The sequence below is a fragment of the Colobus angolensis genome, unplaced genomic scaffold (assembly GCF_000951035.1).
Source record: "Colobus angolensis palliatus isolate OR3802 unplaced genomic scaffold, Cang.pa_1.0 Scaffold184, whole genome shotgun sequence".
Taxonomy (NCBI): domain Eukaryota; kingdom Metazoa; phylum Chordata; class Mammalia; order Primates; family Cercopithecidae; genus Colobus; species Colobus angolensis.
The window spans coordinates 3,253,208-3,266,590 of record NW_012114977.1 but is presented as its reverse complement, the minus strand read 5'-3'; the positions used below and the strand labels follow the sequence as shown (position 1 = coordinate 3,266,590).

The 13,383-nt window shown below is 51.1% G+C and overlaps 1 protein-coding gene across 4 annotated transcripts in view; it reads right to left on the bottom strand.

Moving 5' to 3' along the window:
- Positions 1-5,628: 5,628 nt before the first annotated feature.
- NPM2 (nucleophosmin/nucleoplasmin 2) overlaps positions 5,629-13,383 on the bottom strand; it is a 16,800-nt gene continuing 9,045 nt past the window's right edge. For 3 of the 4 annotated variants that reach the window (XM_011939800.1, XM_011939801.1, XM_011939803.1), the window contains 5 exons: positions 9,254-9,347; positions 8,220-8,386; positions 7,954-7,988; positions 5,985-6,018; positions 5,629-5,874 (listed from right to left, as the gene is read on the bottom strand). In XM_011939800.1, the coding sequence (XP_011795190.1) occupies positions 5,830-5,874; positions 5,985-6,018; positions 7,954-7,988; positions 8,220-8,386; positions 9,254-9,347 (375 nt within the window). In that variant the 3' untranslated portion in view covers positions 5,629-5,829. The remainder of the gene's footprint in view (positions 5,875-5,984; positions 6,019-7,953; positions 7,989-8,219; positions 8,387-9,253; positions 9,348-13,383) is intronic. The other variant, XM_011939804.1, reaches the window with a different exon arrangement.

The window sequence follows — 13,383 nt, the reverse complement described above, 5'->3', positions numbered from 1 at the left end:
AGGTCTGGTGCCCCACCTCCCCAGTCTCCTGCCCTCAGGTCTGGTGCCCCACCTCCCCAGTCTCCTGCCCTCAGGTCTGGTGCCCCACCTCCCCAAGGGTGAGCTGCAGGTGTCAAGCGGGGCTGGGGTCTCTGGTTCTGGCTCTGGAGTGGAAATTCCCAGAAGCAGCCTTAAAAGGAGGAGTCTCCCTCCAGGGGGCAGGGGTGGGCTTGGCTTGGAGCAGCTGATTGCCTGGGAAGGAGCGGTTAAGGCTGTCCTGACCAGCAGCAAATACTGGGCACAACAGGTTGGGGGTTAGAGGTGGGTTGGCAGGTATAGATGGAGGTCTAGGAAGAATCCCAATGGAGAGGTGCAAAAGCTGGCCTGAGACAGAGACTCAGAGAAGAGCGGGGTGTCCTGGCCTAAGCCCCTTTTCCTTGGGCTTCTGTAGTTCCATCTGAGAAATGAGGACAGGAATGCCTCAGGGTGTTGGGGGGTTTAGTGTGAAATCAGCGCACAGCAGACTTCAAGAGGTCCCAGCTCCACTCACCATTCTGCATCCTCTTCCTCCCAGTGCCTGTCCCTGGAGCCTCTCTGAGCTAGGAGCAGCTCAGAGTCCCCTCCCTGTGTCCCGTGTTCCTGAGCAGCTGCCTGGGATGAAGTGCCTACCAGCCTCTTCCCCTGCCCTCCGGTCCCACATTGCTCGGTACAATGCCAGGGACTAGCCCATTTTGCCGATGAGAAAACTGAGGCACGCTGGGAGGTAGTTTGCTCAGAATGGCCCAGCTAGTGAATGGAATAGCTAGAATGGAAAAGTCCATCCTTCTTCTATTCTGCATGGTTTGAGTTGCCACCCTCCAGATCCAGCCCCAAACCTGCTTCATTGTAGGGACACAGAAGCCTTCCTGGGTTTTTAGGATTAAAGGTGGAATCCGAGGTCCTGGAGACTGGTGAACAGAGAGCTCCATGCTGTTCCCTCCCTACAGAAAAGTGGATGACGGTGACTGCAGAAGATAGGAGGGCCTGGGGGTCTGCTTGGGGATCTCTGAGGGAAGACCCACTGCGAGTGAGCAGAGCTCAGGCCCCAGCTCTGGGCTCCCTGGAGTTCTCCGGGTGGGAAGGGAAGGGGAAGTGGCGGATGTGGATTTATTTACCTAAAGAGATGACCAGGGGGGCGAAACTCTCACCTGTGGGTTCCTTCTCACCTTCCTGAGCTCCATCAATCCACAAAGTGGTCTGCCACCCCTGCCCCCATGCACTGACCAGTGCAGGCAGCTCCGGGCTCTCCTCTCCACAGGCTCTTCCTTGGGGACCCAGCCCAGGAGTGGGTGCAGCCTGAGCTTGTGTGGGGAGGATGGGCGAGCCCTGGCCTTGCTTACAGGGGGGAGTCCGGGGATTTGGAATGAAACTCAAAGAATGTCAAAGCTAGAAGGGGTCTTAGAGATTCATCATTTGTTCCAACTTCCTCATTCCTTGGATGAGAGCCAGAGAGGGCAAGGGACTTGCCCCAAGCCTCACAGCTAGCTGGTGGCATGGCTGGGACAAGGCACCAGGTGCCCACGTGCTCACCTCTCTGCTTTCCCCCTGTGGATCCTTCGGGTCACTTCCGTTCCGCGTTCTTCCCATCATCTGCAGTCTGGGTTACATTCTGCCTCTTCCGGCAGCTCTGGCTAATTCCCTGAGAAACCTTCAACCTCACATCCACAACCTCACCAGCTCCCAGTCCCCAGGCAGGGCATTAAAGAGAGCACAGACACGTGGAGGGGACAGCTCAGGCCTTGGGTTCCAGGGTGGAGGTGTCAGCTGGGGGCAAAAGTTGGGTGAGGGTTCCAATTTATGCTGTCGGGACTCACTGGCCATGGGGACAGTGGGAGCCACTCAAGGCCTCTGAGCCGAAGCACCTGGTTTCTATCCATGGGGACAGGGCCTGCTGTCACTGGCCAGCCCTCAGGCCAGCCTGGGTCTCCATGGTAACAGATGCCAGCAGACAAGCTGGGCCTCGGGGCTTAGCCAGGGGGTTAGCTCTGGGCATGGCTGGATGGCCTGTGTCACAGGCAAGACAGCTGTGGCTTCTTGTCCCTTCCAGTTGGTCACCTGCAAGCCTGGCCTTCTAACTTGGTGTGCTCCTTTACGCCCATGGGGAAGCCAGTGGTGGGCCCTGAGTGGGGAGGCAGCATGGAGCCCTTGATTTTATGCCTCCGCCTTGCCCTGGTCCTTATATGCTGTGTGACCTATGGCAAGTCCCTTCACTTCTCTGATTTCAGGGTACCAGTTTATAAAAAGGAAATGGCTACTACCAGGGATGCTGTCAAAACCACCGCCATCCACGTCACCTGAGATAAAGGACTTGCAGAAATGCAACAAGTGCCACAAGAATGGGGGCAGGGGCCCATTTTGTGGTTTAGCCTCAGTTGACCTAAACTGTCAGACTTTCTCCCTTGACTGGAGTAAGCTGGGGGTAAGGGGGATTGAAGAAGGGTGGGGTTTATTAGCATTCATTGATGGGGGGCTGGTGTTCAGGAGGTGGTAAGGGAACTGAGAAGTAGCCTGGGCTGCTGTGGTTAATCCCCACCCCCTAGTGCCAAGTTCAACACCCCCAGCTGGGGTCGTCTCACGCCTGCCTCTCCTAACAGCCCAGCTGGTGCAAACACAGAGCCCACCTGCAGGTCAGCCACTTGCCACCACCTGCTTGAGCCCAGCCCACCCTCTTCCTGCTGAAAAACAGAAGCGTTGGGACGGGAAGGGCGAAGGGCAGAGGTCAAAGGGCGCTCTAGCAAGGAGGATGGAATTTTTGCAATTTTTTTTTTTTTGAGACTGGAGTTTCATTCTTGTTGTCCAGGCTGGAGTGCAATGGTGTGATCTCAGCTCACCATAACCTCCGTTTCCCAGGTTCAAGTGATTCTCCTGCCTCAGCCTCCTGAGTAGCTGGGATTACAGGTGCCCACCACCATGCCCAGCTAATTTTGTATTTTTAGTAGAGACGGGGTTTCTCCATGTTGGTCAGGCTGGTCTCGAACTCCCAACCTCAGGTGATCCACCCACCTCGGCCTCCCAAAGTGCTGGGATTACAGGCGTGAGCCACAGCACCCGGCCTCCACCTTTGCAATTTATTTCCTACTGCCTGCTTGCAAATCCAAATCAAGTGATCACTGGTTTATCTGCTGCGTGCCTTCATGTGCTTGGAGCCAAATACGTGCTTGGCTGTAGAGGGGCCTGGCTGTCCCTTGAGGACTACCATTACATGGTTGACTGACTTCTAACTCCTGCTCTCAGTTTACAGGACTTCGTAAACTTCGTAAACGGCTCATGCCTCCCTCCCATCAGCAGAGTGGTCAAAATCCAGGGCTCTGGGGCCGGACTCCCTGGCTCCTCTGCCAGCCGTGTCACCTTGGGGCAACTTGTCTAACCTCTCTGTGCCACACTTTCCTCATCTGAGAAATGGGGCTGGGCCAGGTGTGGTGGCTCACACCTGTAATCCCAGCACTTTGGGCGGCCGAGGTAGAAGGATAGCTTGAGGTCAGGAGTTTGAGACCAGCCAGGGCCACATAGTGAGACCCCCATCTCTACAAAAATGTTAAAAAAATGAGCTGGGTGTGGTGGTGCATCCCTGTATTCCCAGCTACTTGAGGGGGCTGAAGTGGGAGGATATAGGTGGAACCCAGAGTTCGGGACTGCAGTGAGCCATGATCGTGCCACTGCACTCCAACCTGGGTGACAGAGTGTGACCCAGTCTCTAAAAAAAATTAAAAAAAAAAAAGAAATGGAGCCAATCACAATCCCCTTACGGCACGGTTATGAGGATTAAAGGAGTGGGTTGTGGGTATTAGCAGCTGTCACTGCAGCGATCCCCCTTCAAGTGGGTGTCTGCCTTGGACCTTTTGCATGCTCTGCTCCTGTTCCCAGGGACATCTTCTGCCAGCTCCTTATGAAGTCCATTGGCCCCTTCTTGTCCATTGCCTCCTCCAGGAGACCTTCTCACCAAACTGCTTCCCCCTGCCCCCCAAATTCACCTGTTCCACTCCCTTCAAAGCACCGGACAGTAATTGAAATGACCGTGTTGAGTTTTGTTTCCCTAAACTGTAAGTGACTTGAAGGTGAGGAACTGGGTTTGTCTACCCTGGGTCACTGTGGATGAAACCAAGTTCGAAAAGCACCAGCTGCCCACATGGAGCAGTCCCCCTTGTCACTCTCTGGATGACCTGAAGTTAGCGGTTTGTCCCCTTGTTGGAGGGTGGGACTCTGGGTGACCTGAAGTTAGTGGCTTGTCTGTTGGAGGGCGGGACAGCACCCACATCTGTCTCATGGGTGTAGGAAACATGCAGGGAGAATGCCACCCTGGGCGGGCGCGGTGGCTCACATCTGTAATCCCAGCACTTTGGGAGGCCGAGGTGGAAGGATCTCTTGAGCCCAGGAGTTGGAGACCAGCCTGGGCAACATAACAAGACCCCCTGTCTCTACAAAAAAAATTAAAATTCATTGTGGTGTGGCGGCTCGCATCTGTAGTTCCAAGTTCTTTGGGAGACTGAGGTGGGAGGATTGCTTGAGCCCAGGAGGTTGAGGCTGCCGTGAGCTAAGACTGGGCCACTGCCCTCCAGCCTGGGTGACAGAGTGAGACTCTGTCTCTAAAAAAATGAAAAAAAATAAAAAAAAATGAATACCACCCTGCCCTCTACTACCTCTGTCTCTGGTCTCAAGAGAAGCTATAGCTGGACAGGAGGCCCCAGCCTGGCTGTTGACTTTCCCAGGCAGGTGTTCAAAGAGCTCCGACCTCCTGGGCCCCATACCTGGGGATCCTAGGGAGGATGGCAGGACCAGCTCCCCACTGGTTCACTTCAGGCCTGGCCCCCGAGGGTGCTGGGGAGGGGCAGGGAGAAGCCAGCAGAGGCGCTACATGGATAACCCTGAGTGGGGGGCCCATCTGTGTGTTTGCCTGCTCCAGGGACTGCGCCAGCGTCACCCACGTGTGAACAGCCCTTCAGAGTCCCCTCTGCACACCGGGGAGAGGGTAGGGGTCCCCCACCCCATTTTCCAGTCCTCTCTTGACCTCGCCCCTATGCTTGACTGAGGCCTGCTTGATAGCATGTGGGGCTTAGTGCCTCTGTAAAGCTCATCCCATCTACCCCACCTCAAAGGTTTCCTTGAGGGTGCGGGCCTCTGGCTCCTGCCTGACCCAGATCTTCACACGCCGGAGGTCCCTGTAAGAGCTGGCCCCTAACAGAAGCAAGCAGGAAGAATGGATGTCCCTGAGGTCCCCATAGATGCTCTGCACATAGTAGCTGCCTCACAGCAGTATGGTCGGGCGAAGACCGTGGGGGCTGGCCCCCTAGGGCAAGGCCCTTTCTGGTAGCTTGAGCAGCTGTAGCCCTTGGGTGCCTATAAACCTAGCCCTGCCCGGAGGGAATGTGCGGGCTGCAAATCCACCTGACACTCAGCTCAGCAGAAGGCAGACTCTAGGCTCTTCCTTTGCCACTGGGGGAGAATTGGGGGTGCCGAGGAGGAGGGACACAGCAGGCTCAGGCCGCGGGGGCTGGGTACAGGGAGGCAGGTATGACCTCAGGGCCCGGGTGCACTGGTTCAAGGCTGCCCTCTGCCGGGCACTTGGGCTGGCGCCGCGGACAAGGAGGCCGGCTCCAGGGAAGAGAAGGGAAGTCCTGACTAGGCAACTTTATTGTGACCCCGAGGTGGGGCTGTTCACTGGGGGTCTCCTGAAAGCAGAGAGTTGGGGGTGAGGGGCTCTCATGTTGCCCCTACAACACCCCTGTCACATTCAGACACAGATGGAGGGGCCGGGCAGGGGCACCCTGTGCCCACAGCACTGTCCAGGGAAGGCCCACTTTGCACCGTGGCCCCTCATTTCTTGAATCCTGGCTTCTTGGGTCTGGCTGTGGCTTTGGCCTGTGGAGGGAAGGCAGGGCTCCAGGGTCCTATTCCCTTCTCCGTACCAGGCAGCCCCCCCAGAAAATACCCGCCTGTCTCAGGGGCCACAGCCCCCTGGTTCTACTCACCTTTTTTGCAGGGCTCTTGTCTCTAATGCTGGCTCTGCAACAGGGTGGAGTGGAGCAGGAGTGGGATGGGGGTCAGGGAGAGAGCTCAGCTCCAGACCAGTGGCGTGGCCCTCCCAGTGCCCACCCTGGAAAGCAAGCCCGGCTGCTCCTCCTGGGGACCACTCGGACTCTTTAAACAAAGGGGTGTGTGTGTGTGCACGCACACGCACATGTGTTTTCCTTAGGCTTCTATCTTCCTTGGTTATCACAAATGTCTTTGTTTTGTTTTGTTTTTGAGATGGAGTCTGGCTCTGTTGCCCAGACTAGAGTACAGTGACACCATCACAGCTCACTGCAGCCTCCTGGGCTCAAGTGATCCTCCTGCCTCATGAGTAACTGGGATTGCAGGTGTGCACCACCACACCTGGCCCACAAATGTCTTTCATTATAAAATATTAACCATTTTGTACAAAATATAGCAAATAGACAAGAAAATACATTACTTAGAGTTTTCTTTACTGCCCACACTAAACATTCTGGTGTATTTTCTTTCAGGGTTATGATTTTTTTTTGGTCAAACTTTTTTTTTTTTTTTTTTGAGATGGAGTCTTGCTCTGTTGCCCAGGCTGGAGTGCAGTGGTGTGATCTTGGCTCACTGCATCCTTCACATTCCGGGTTTAAGTAATTCTCCTGCCTCAGCCTCCTGAGTAGCTGAGATTACAGGCACATGCCACCACGCCCAGCTAAATTTTGTATTTTCAGTAGAGACAGGGTTTTGCTATGTTGGCAAGGCTGGTCTTGAACTCCTGACCTCAAGTGAGTCTCCCACCTTGGCTTCCCAAAGTGCTGGAATTATAGGTGTGAGCCACCACGCCCGGCCTGGTCAAACTCTTAAAAAAAAATGTGTGAAATAAAATAAAAATGACTTTATATCCTGCTATATGAACTATCAATACTCTTGTCAGGTGCAGAGGTTCACACTTGTAATTCCAGTGCTTTGGGAGGCTAAGGTAGGAGGATTGTGTGAGGCCAGGTGTTGAGATCAGCCTGGGCAACAAAGAAAGATCAGCCTGTCTCTACACAAAAACTTAAAAGTTAGCCATGCCTAGTGGCACATGCCTATAGTCCCAGCTACTTGGAAAGCTGAGGTGGGAGGATCACTTGAGCCCAGAAAGTTAAGGCTGCAGTGAGCCATGATTGTGCCATCACACTCCGGCTTGGGTGGCAGAGCAAAACCCTGTCTCATTAAACAAACAAACCAAAACTATACACATACTTTCCAGGTTGCTATATTTTTCATAAGCATTATTAATATTCCATTGAAAAAACAGATGTAGTTTAGTCAATTGTCACATTGGTAGACATTTAGAATGCTTCCATTTTTTCACTATTTGAATAATGTCATGATAAGCATCTTTTTTTAATTTTGTTTTTTGAGACTGAGTCTCGCTGTGTCATCCAGGCTGGAGTGCAGTGGCACAATTTCGGCTCACTGCAACTTTTCCCTGGGCTCAAGCAATTCTCATGCCTCAGTCTCCTGAGTAGTTGGAATTACAGGCACACCACCAGGCCCGGCTAATTTTTGTATTTTTAGTAAACACAGGGTTTCATCATGTTGACCAGGCTAGTCTCGAGCTCCTGATCTCAAGTGATCTGCCTACCTTGGCATCCCAAAGTGCCAGGATTACAGGCACGAGCCACCGTGCCCAGCCATGAGAAATATCTTAGTGCAGATAATTTCCCCTGAATTTTGGATGGAATTCTGTGGAAGGAATTGCCTTCAGTGGAATTAGGTCCCAAGATAAGAATGTTGTAATGCTCTTCCAGAAAGGTGATGCCACCCTCCAGAACTTCCATACTCGTGTGCCTGCGTGTGCAGGTATATACACCGTGTGTACATTTGTAAGCGTACATGCCAACAGCACAGTATTCTAACACTGTATATCTCAGCTAAGAGACTTCGGCTAATTTAATAAGTAGAAAGAGTTACCTTGTTTCCTCTTGTTCTTTTTCCAGCTTTTTTTTCTGGGAACCAAAAAACAGTTTATTAGGAGAGTTAGGACAAAGTCCAGAGCCAGAACAGATTCCCAAGGTCCACAAGGTCCCCGCTGAGCACCTGGCCAGAACTAGCCGATGGCCTTGGCCCATCCTGCACACTCAGCTTGGGAGGCTGGCCCAGGCTCCCGATGGCCCATCCCTCTGAGGTGCTTCTGTAGGGCACCACTTCCTTTCAAACAGCCACACTCCTTCCCCCACCTTAGCCACGCTCGCCTGCTTCTGGGGCACCAGCCTTTTGACTTGTTTGACAGGGCTTTCCTCCTCCAGAGATACATCTGCATCCTCATCCTCATCATCTTCCTCCTCTTCTTCCTCCTCCTCGCCTTCTTCCTCCTCCTCCTCCTCCCAGGTTAGGTCTGATGCTTCTGTGATAGCATGGGAAAGGGGGCAGGGGCACAGCTTCAGAGCTACAGAATCTCGATGCCTACCTCCCATTCTGTGATCCGTGTTGCTCCAAGCACTGCCCTGGAGGAATCCTAGCCTGGAGTTAACAGTAGTTACCTGCCTGCCACTTGTATAGGGCGGCACCCTCTCTGGCCCTCTTGAGAGTAGAGGCCAGGGTAGGGTAGAAGGTCTAGGAAAGCCCTGCAGAGGGCTGGGGTGGTAGAAAGAGGGCAGGGGAAGCTCTGGGTAGGTAGAAGGGGGATTCATATTGGCAAGGGCTGGGGCCAAGGCTAAAGGTAGGCAGAGTGGTGGAGGACAAGGAGGGAGAAGGGAAAAGACTCTAAAGCAAATAGCTAATGAACTGAAACCTTATCCTAAGAGAAGTGGGACCTGCCAAGGCTTTTTAGCAGGAGAGTACCCTGATGAATGAGGCATAATCATACAGAAAAGAGGGCCAGTTGAAGGGATCTTGAAGAAGTCAGCATCATGCCGCGCTGCTACAGTCCGCGTTGCTGTGGTCTGCATCACTGCAGGGGCCACATCCCGAACAGTGGCTCCCTAGTACCGGGTATTACACTGAGTACTTTTCCTGAATATCCCATTTATTCTTCACAACTGCTCTTTGAAGTTTACAAGCAAGGGGCTGCAGCCTACAGAGGTCATAGTGGGTAAAGAAGAACAGGGACCAGCGCCCTTGCCTTCCAGTCCAGGCTGCTGGTCATCATGTTGCCTTTGGGGATTTTCTCCCCAAATTCAAGAATCCCTCCAGGGTTTGAATAGCTAGTATATCTCGAGCCCCTGCCTGGCACGGTACTCTCCGACCTTCCTGAGCCCAGGTTCTGACTTACCGTAACGTTCCTGGCCACAGAGGAACACGGGTCCTGAGCCAGCCCGGAGTTGGAAAGTAACTGGGGGAGAAAGCTGCACTCCTACCATGGTGACCTGCAGCGGGAGGAAGCAGAGAAGAGAGGGCCACTTAGGCCTGGCACCTCTGGGGGGCTGGCCTCAGGCAGAAATACTGAGTTGATTTCCCTCCCCAAACCCTACACACTACTCATGGATTGTGTGGACCTTACTGTGTTCTCAGCCCTGTACCCCCCCTGCTGAGGTGGGCTCTGTCCAAGAATGTGAACCTGGTAATCCCATTCTTGCTGAACTCACGGTTGGGCCTCCAAGCTGAAAGGCAGCTGTCAATAGGGAAGTCTGATTGCTATGCGCTAAATTACAGCTGTTCCCCCATCCTCCGAATTCCTACGTTGAAGCCCTATTCTCCACTGTGATAGTATTTAGAAATGGGGGCCTTGGGAGGTCGTTAGGTTTGGGGTCATGAGGGCAGGACCCTCATGATAGAACTAGTACCTTTACAATAAGAGACTAGAGAACTCACTCACTCTCTTTCTCTCCACTCTCCTGCCCCACATGTGAACACATAGCAAGAAGGCTGCCATCTGCAACTCAGGGAGAAGACCCTTACCAGAACCCAACCATGCCGGCCCCCTGATCTCAGACCTCAAGCCTCCAGAACTGTGAGAAAACGTCTGTTGCTAAAGCCCTCCAGTGTGTGGCATTTTGTTATAGCAACTTGGGCAGACTGAGACACTCATCAAATGAGAAAGCAGATTCACGATTTTATGTACAGTACTACTTTCTTTTTTCACATCGGACAGGTAATGTGCCAACTCGTAACCAGGTTTGTGGGAGGCACATCTTACACACAAGTGTGAAACCCCAATCATCACACTTATAAATGACAAGAGCCTCTATGGTACTTTTGTCTTATGCATAATGTATGGATATACATAATAAAGATTTTGGCCGGGCGCGGTGGCTCACACCTGTAATCCCAGCACTTTGGGAGGCCGAGGCGGGTAGATCGCGAGGTCAGGAGACCGAGACCATCCTGGCTAACACGGTGAAACCCTGTCTCTACTAAAAATACAAAAAATTAGCCAGGCGTGGTGGCAGGCACCTGTAGTCCCAGCTACTTGGGAGGCTGAGGCAGGAGAATGGCATGAACCCGGGAGGTGGAGCTTGCAGTGAGCTGAGATCACGCCACTGCACTGCAGCCCGGCAGACAGAGCGAGACTCCATCTCCAAAAAAAAAAAAAAGAAAAAAGAAAAAAGAAATGAAAAGAGGCAAGTGCAGGAGCTGGTGTGCAGCAACTGAGGGGAAATGGGCCTGAAAACAGCCAGGACTTTTCGCTTCAGAACTCACACATAGGCCGGGCACAGTGGCTCATGCCCATAATCCCAGCACTTTGGGAGGCCGAGGCAGGCGGATAACTTGAGGTCAGAAGTTTGAGACCAGCCTGGCCAATATGATGAAACCCTGTTTCTACTAAAAATACAAAAATTAGCCAGGTATAGTAGTGCACACCTGTAATCCCAGCTACTCAGGGAGCTGAGGCAGGAGAATGGCTTGAACCCAGGAAGCGGAGGTTGCAGTGAGCCGAGATTGCGCCGCTGCATGCCAGCCTGGGCGATAGAACGAGACTCTATCTTTAAAAAATACAACAAAGCAACACAAAAAACCTCACAGACAGGAGACAAGGCCTCGGACTCAGGCGAGGAGAGTTGCAGCTGAGACCACCATAGGGAGGCTAGGACCCGCAAGGGCTGTACCCTTAGTAAAAGGCCCAAGGTAAGTGTTGAGGATTGCAGACTAAAAAGCCCAAACCAGCCCTCTTCCCCTCAAAAATGAAAAAGGAAAATCAAAACCCTAGCCACCATAAAAGGAAGCTAACAAGGAAGCATGAATGGAAATAAAAGAAGCCTCCAGTGAGAGCCCACGACCCACAGCTGTGCCTCTCACTGATGGGGTCTGAATTTACTCAGTGAGTACTGCCAAGCCAAGAAATGTATAGAAAATCCCAAGCTTATGATATTCCTGAGGTAAATGGCAGAAGCAAACACGACAGCACTCTGTTGGGACACTCTCCAAACTCAGGCCACATCGAATTCTTTTGGAAAAAAACAAAATAAACTAAAGATGAGCTCACCATATAAAATTACAAAACATACAAGAAACAATCCAGCTAGAGTCAACAGAAAGAAATCAAGTGACTGCAGACTAGTCCAACCAAGACCTTAGAACCCCAATCTAAACAAATACCAGATAAAGCTGGGTGTGGTGGTGCATGCCTGTAGCCCAGGCTACTCGGGAGGCTGAGGCAGGAAGATGGCTTGAACTCAGGAGTTCAAGACTGCAGTGAGCTATGATTGCACCACTGCATTCTAGACTGGGAAACAGAGCAAGATCTTGTCTCTAAAACATGTATATACACAAATATGTATGTGTGTGTATATATATGTGTGTGTGTGTATATATATATATAAGTTTAAAACCAAGTAAATATAAAAGTAGGAATCATTATCATAAGAACAAGACATGATGAACAAGAAAAAGAACCAAATGCAGCTTTCTAGATATAAAAAACCGGAAGCTGAGGATGGGCATGGTGGCTCATGCCTATAATCCCAGCGCTTTGAGAGGCCAAGGTGGGAGGATCGCTTGAGGTCAGAATTTAGAAACCAGTCTGGATAATGTAGTGAGACTCCAGCTCTAGAAAAAAAATAATAATAGCTGGGCATGATGGCTCGTGCCTGTAGTCCCAGCTACTCAGGAGGCTGAAGGGGAGGATCACTTGATCCCAGGAGTTTGAGGTTGCAGTGAGCCATGATCAGGCCATTACACTCCAACCTGGGCAACAGAGCAAGACCTTGTCTTTTTTAAAACAAAAATAAAAGAAAACCTCAACAAATGATTAAAAAGCAGAATAAGGCAGCAGAAGCAGAATTAGTATGATCAACAATACTGTTAAGGAATTACCAAGTATAAGGCACAGAGGGAGAGATTTCAAGACACATGAAAGAAAAGCTAACATGGGGGACAGAGTGAGAAGGCCCAACATATATCTAATTGGAAAAGGAACTCGAGAGACTGGAAGACAGTCAATATTCAAAGGGAAAACAACCAACAATTTTCCAGAATTGATCAAAGACATAGATCCTCATACCTGAAAAGCTAAGTCCTGAACAGATAAATGAAAATAAATCTACACCTTAACATATCATGGTAAAACTATAGAAAATAAAAACGGCCGGGCGCGGTGGCTCAAGCCTGGAATCCCAGCACTTTGGGAGGCCGAGACGGGCAGATCACAAGGTCAGGAGATGGAGACCATCCTGGCTAACACGGTGAAATCCTGTCTCTACTAAAAAATACAAAAAACTAGCCTGGCGAGGTGGCGGGCGCCTGTACTCCCAGCTGCTCAGGAGGCTGAGGCAGGAGAATGGCGTGATCCCAGGAGTTTGAGGTTGCAGTGAGCCATGACTGAACCACTGTACTCCAGCCTGGGCGACAGAGTGAGACTCCATCTCCAAAAAAAAAAAAAAAAGAAAGAAAATAAAAACAAAAGACATTACCTTAAAATAAACCAGAAAGGAAAGACATCTCCAAAAAGGAAATAATCAGACAGATTGAGGATTTCAACAGCAACATTGGGAACCAGAATAGAACAGCTTCAAAGCTGAAGAAAACTCTCTACCTAGAATTATATACACAGTCAAACCATCGTGAAGGAATGAGGGCATAATCATAATATTTCCAGACAAAGCCTGAGTAAGTTTACTATTCTCAGGCTCACTAAAGTGTGTTTCTAAAAAAGATAAATTAAATCAAGAAGGAAGAAGTGGGTGCAAGAAGCAGTGGTAACCAAACTCCTTGGTAAACAAAGTAAACCTACCTAAGAATTAACTGGAAAATACAATAGTACTAGTAATGAGTAGTGTTGAGCAGGTTGACAAGTTGGAGCTGGAACACTAGATGATAATACTGAAGTTAAAAAGACGAGAATCACCGGCCGGGCGCGGTGGCTCAAGCCTGTAATCCCAGCACTTTGGGAGGCCAAGGCAGGAAGATAGTTTGAGCTCAGGAGTTTGAGTCTAGACTGGGAAACAGAGCAAGATCTTGTCTCTA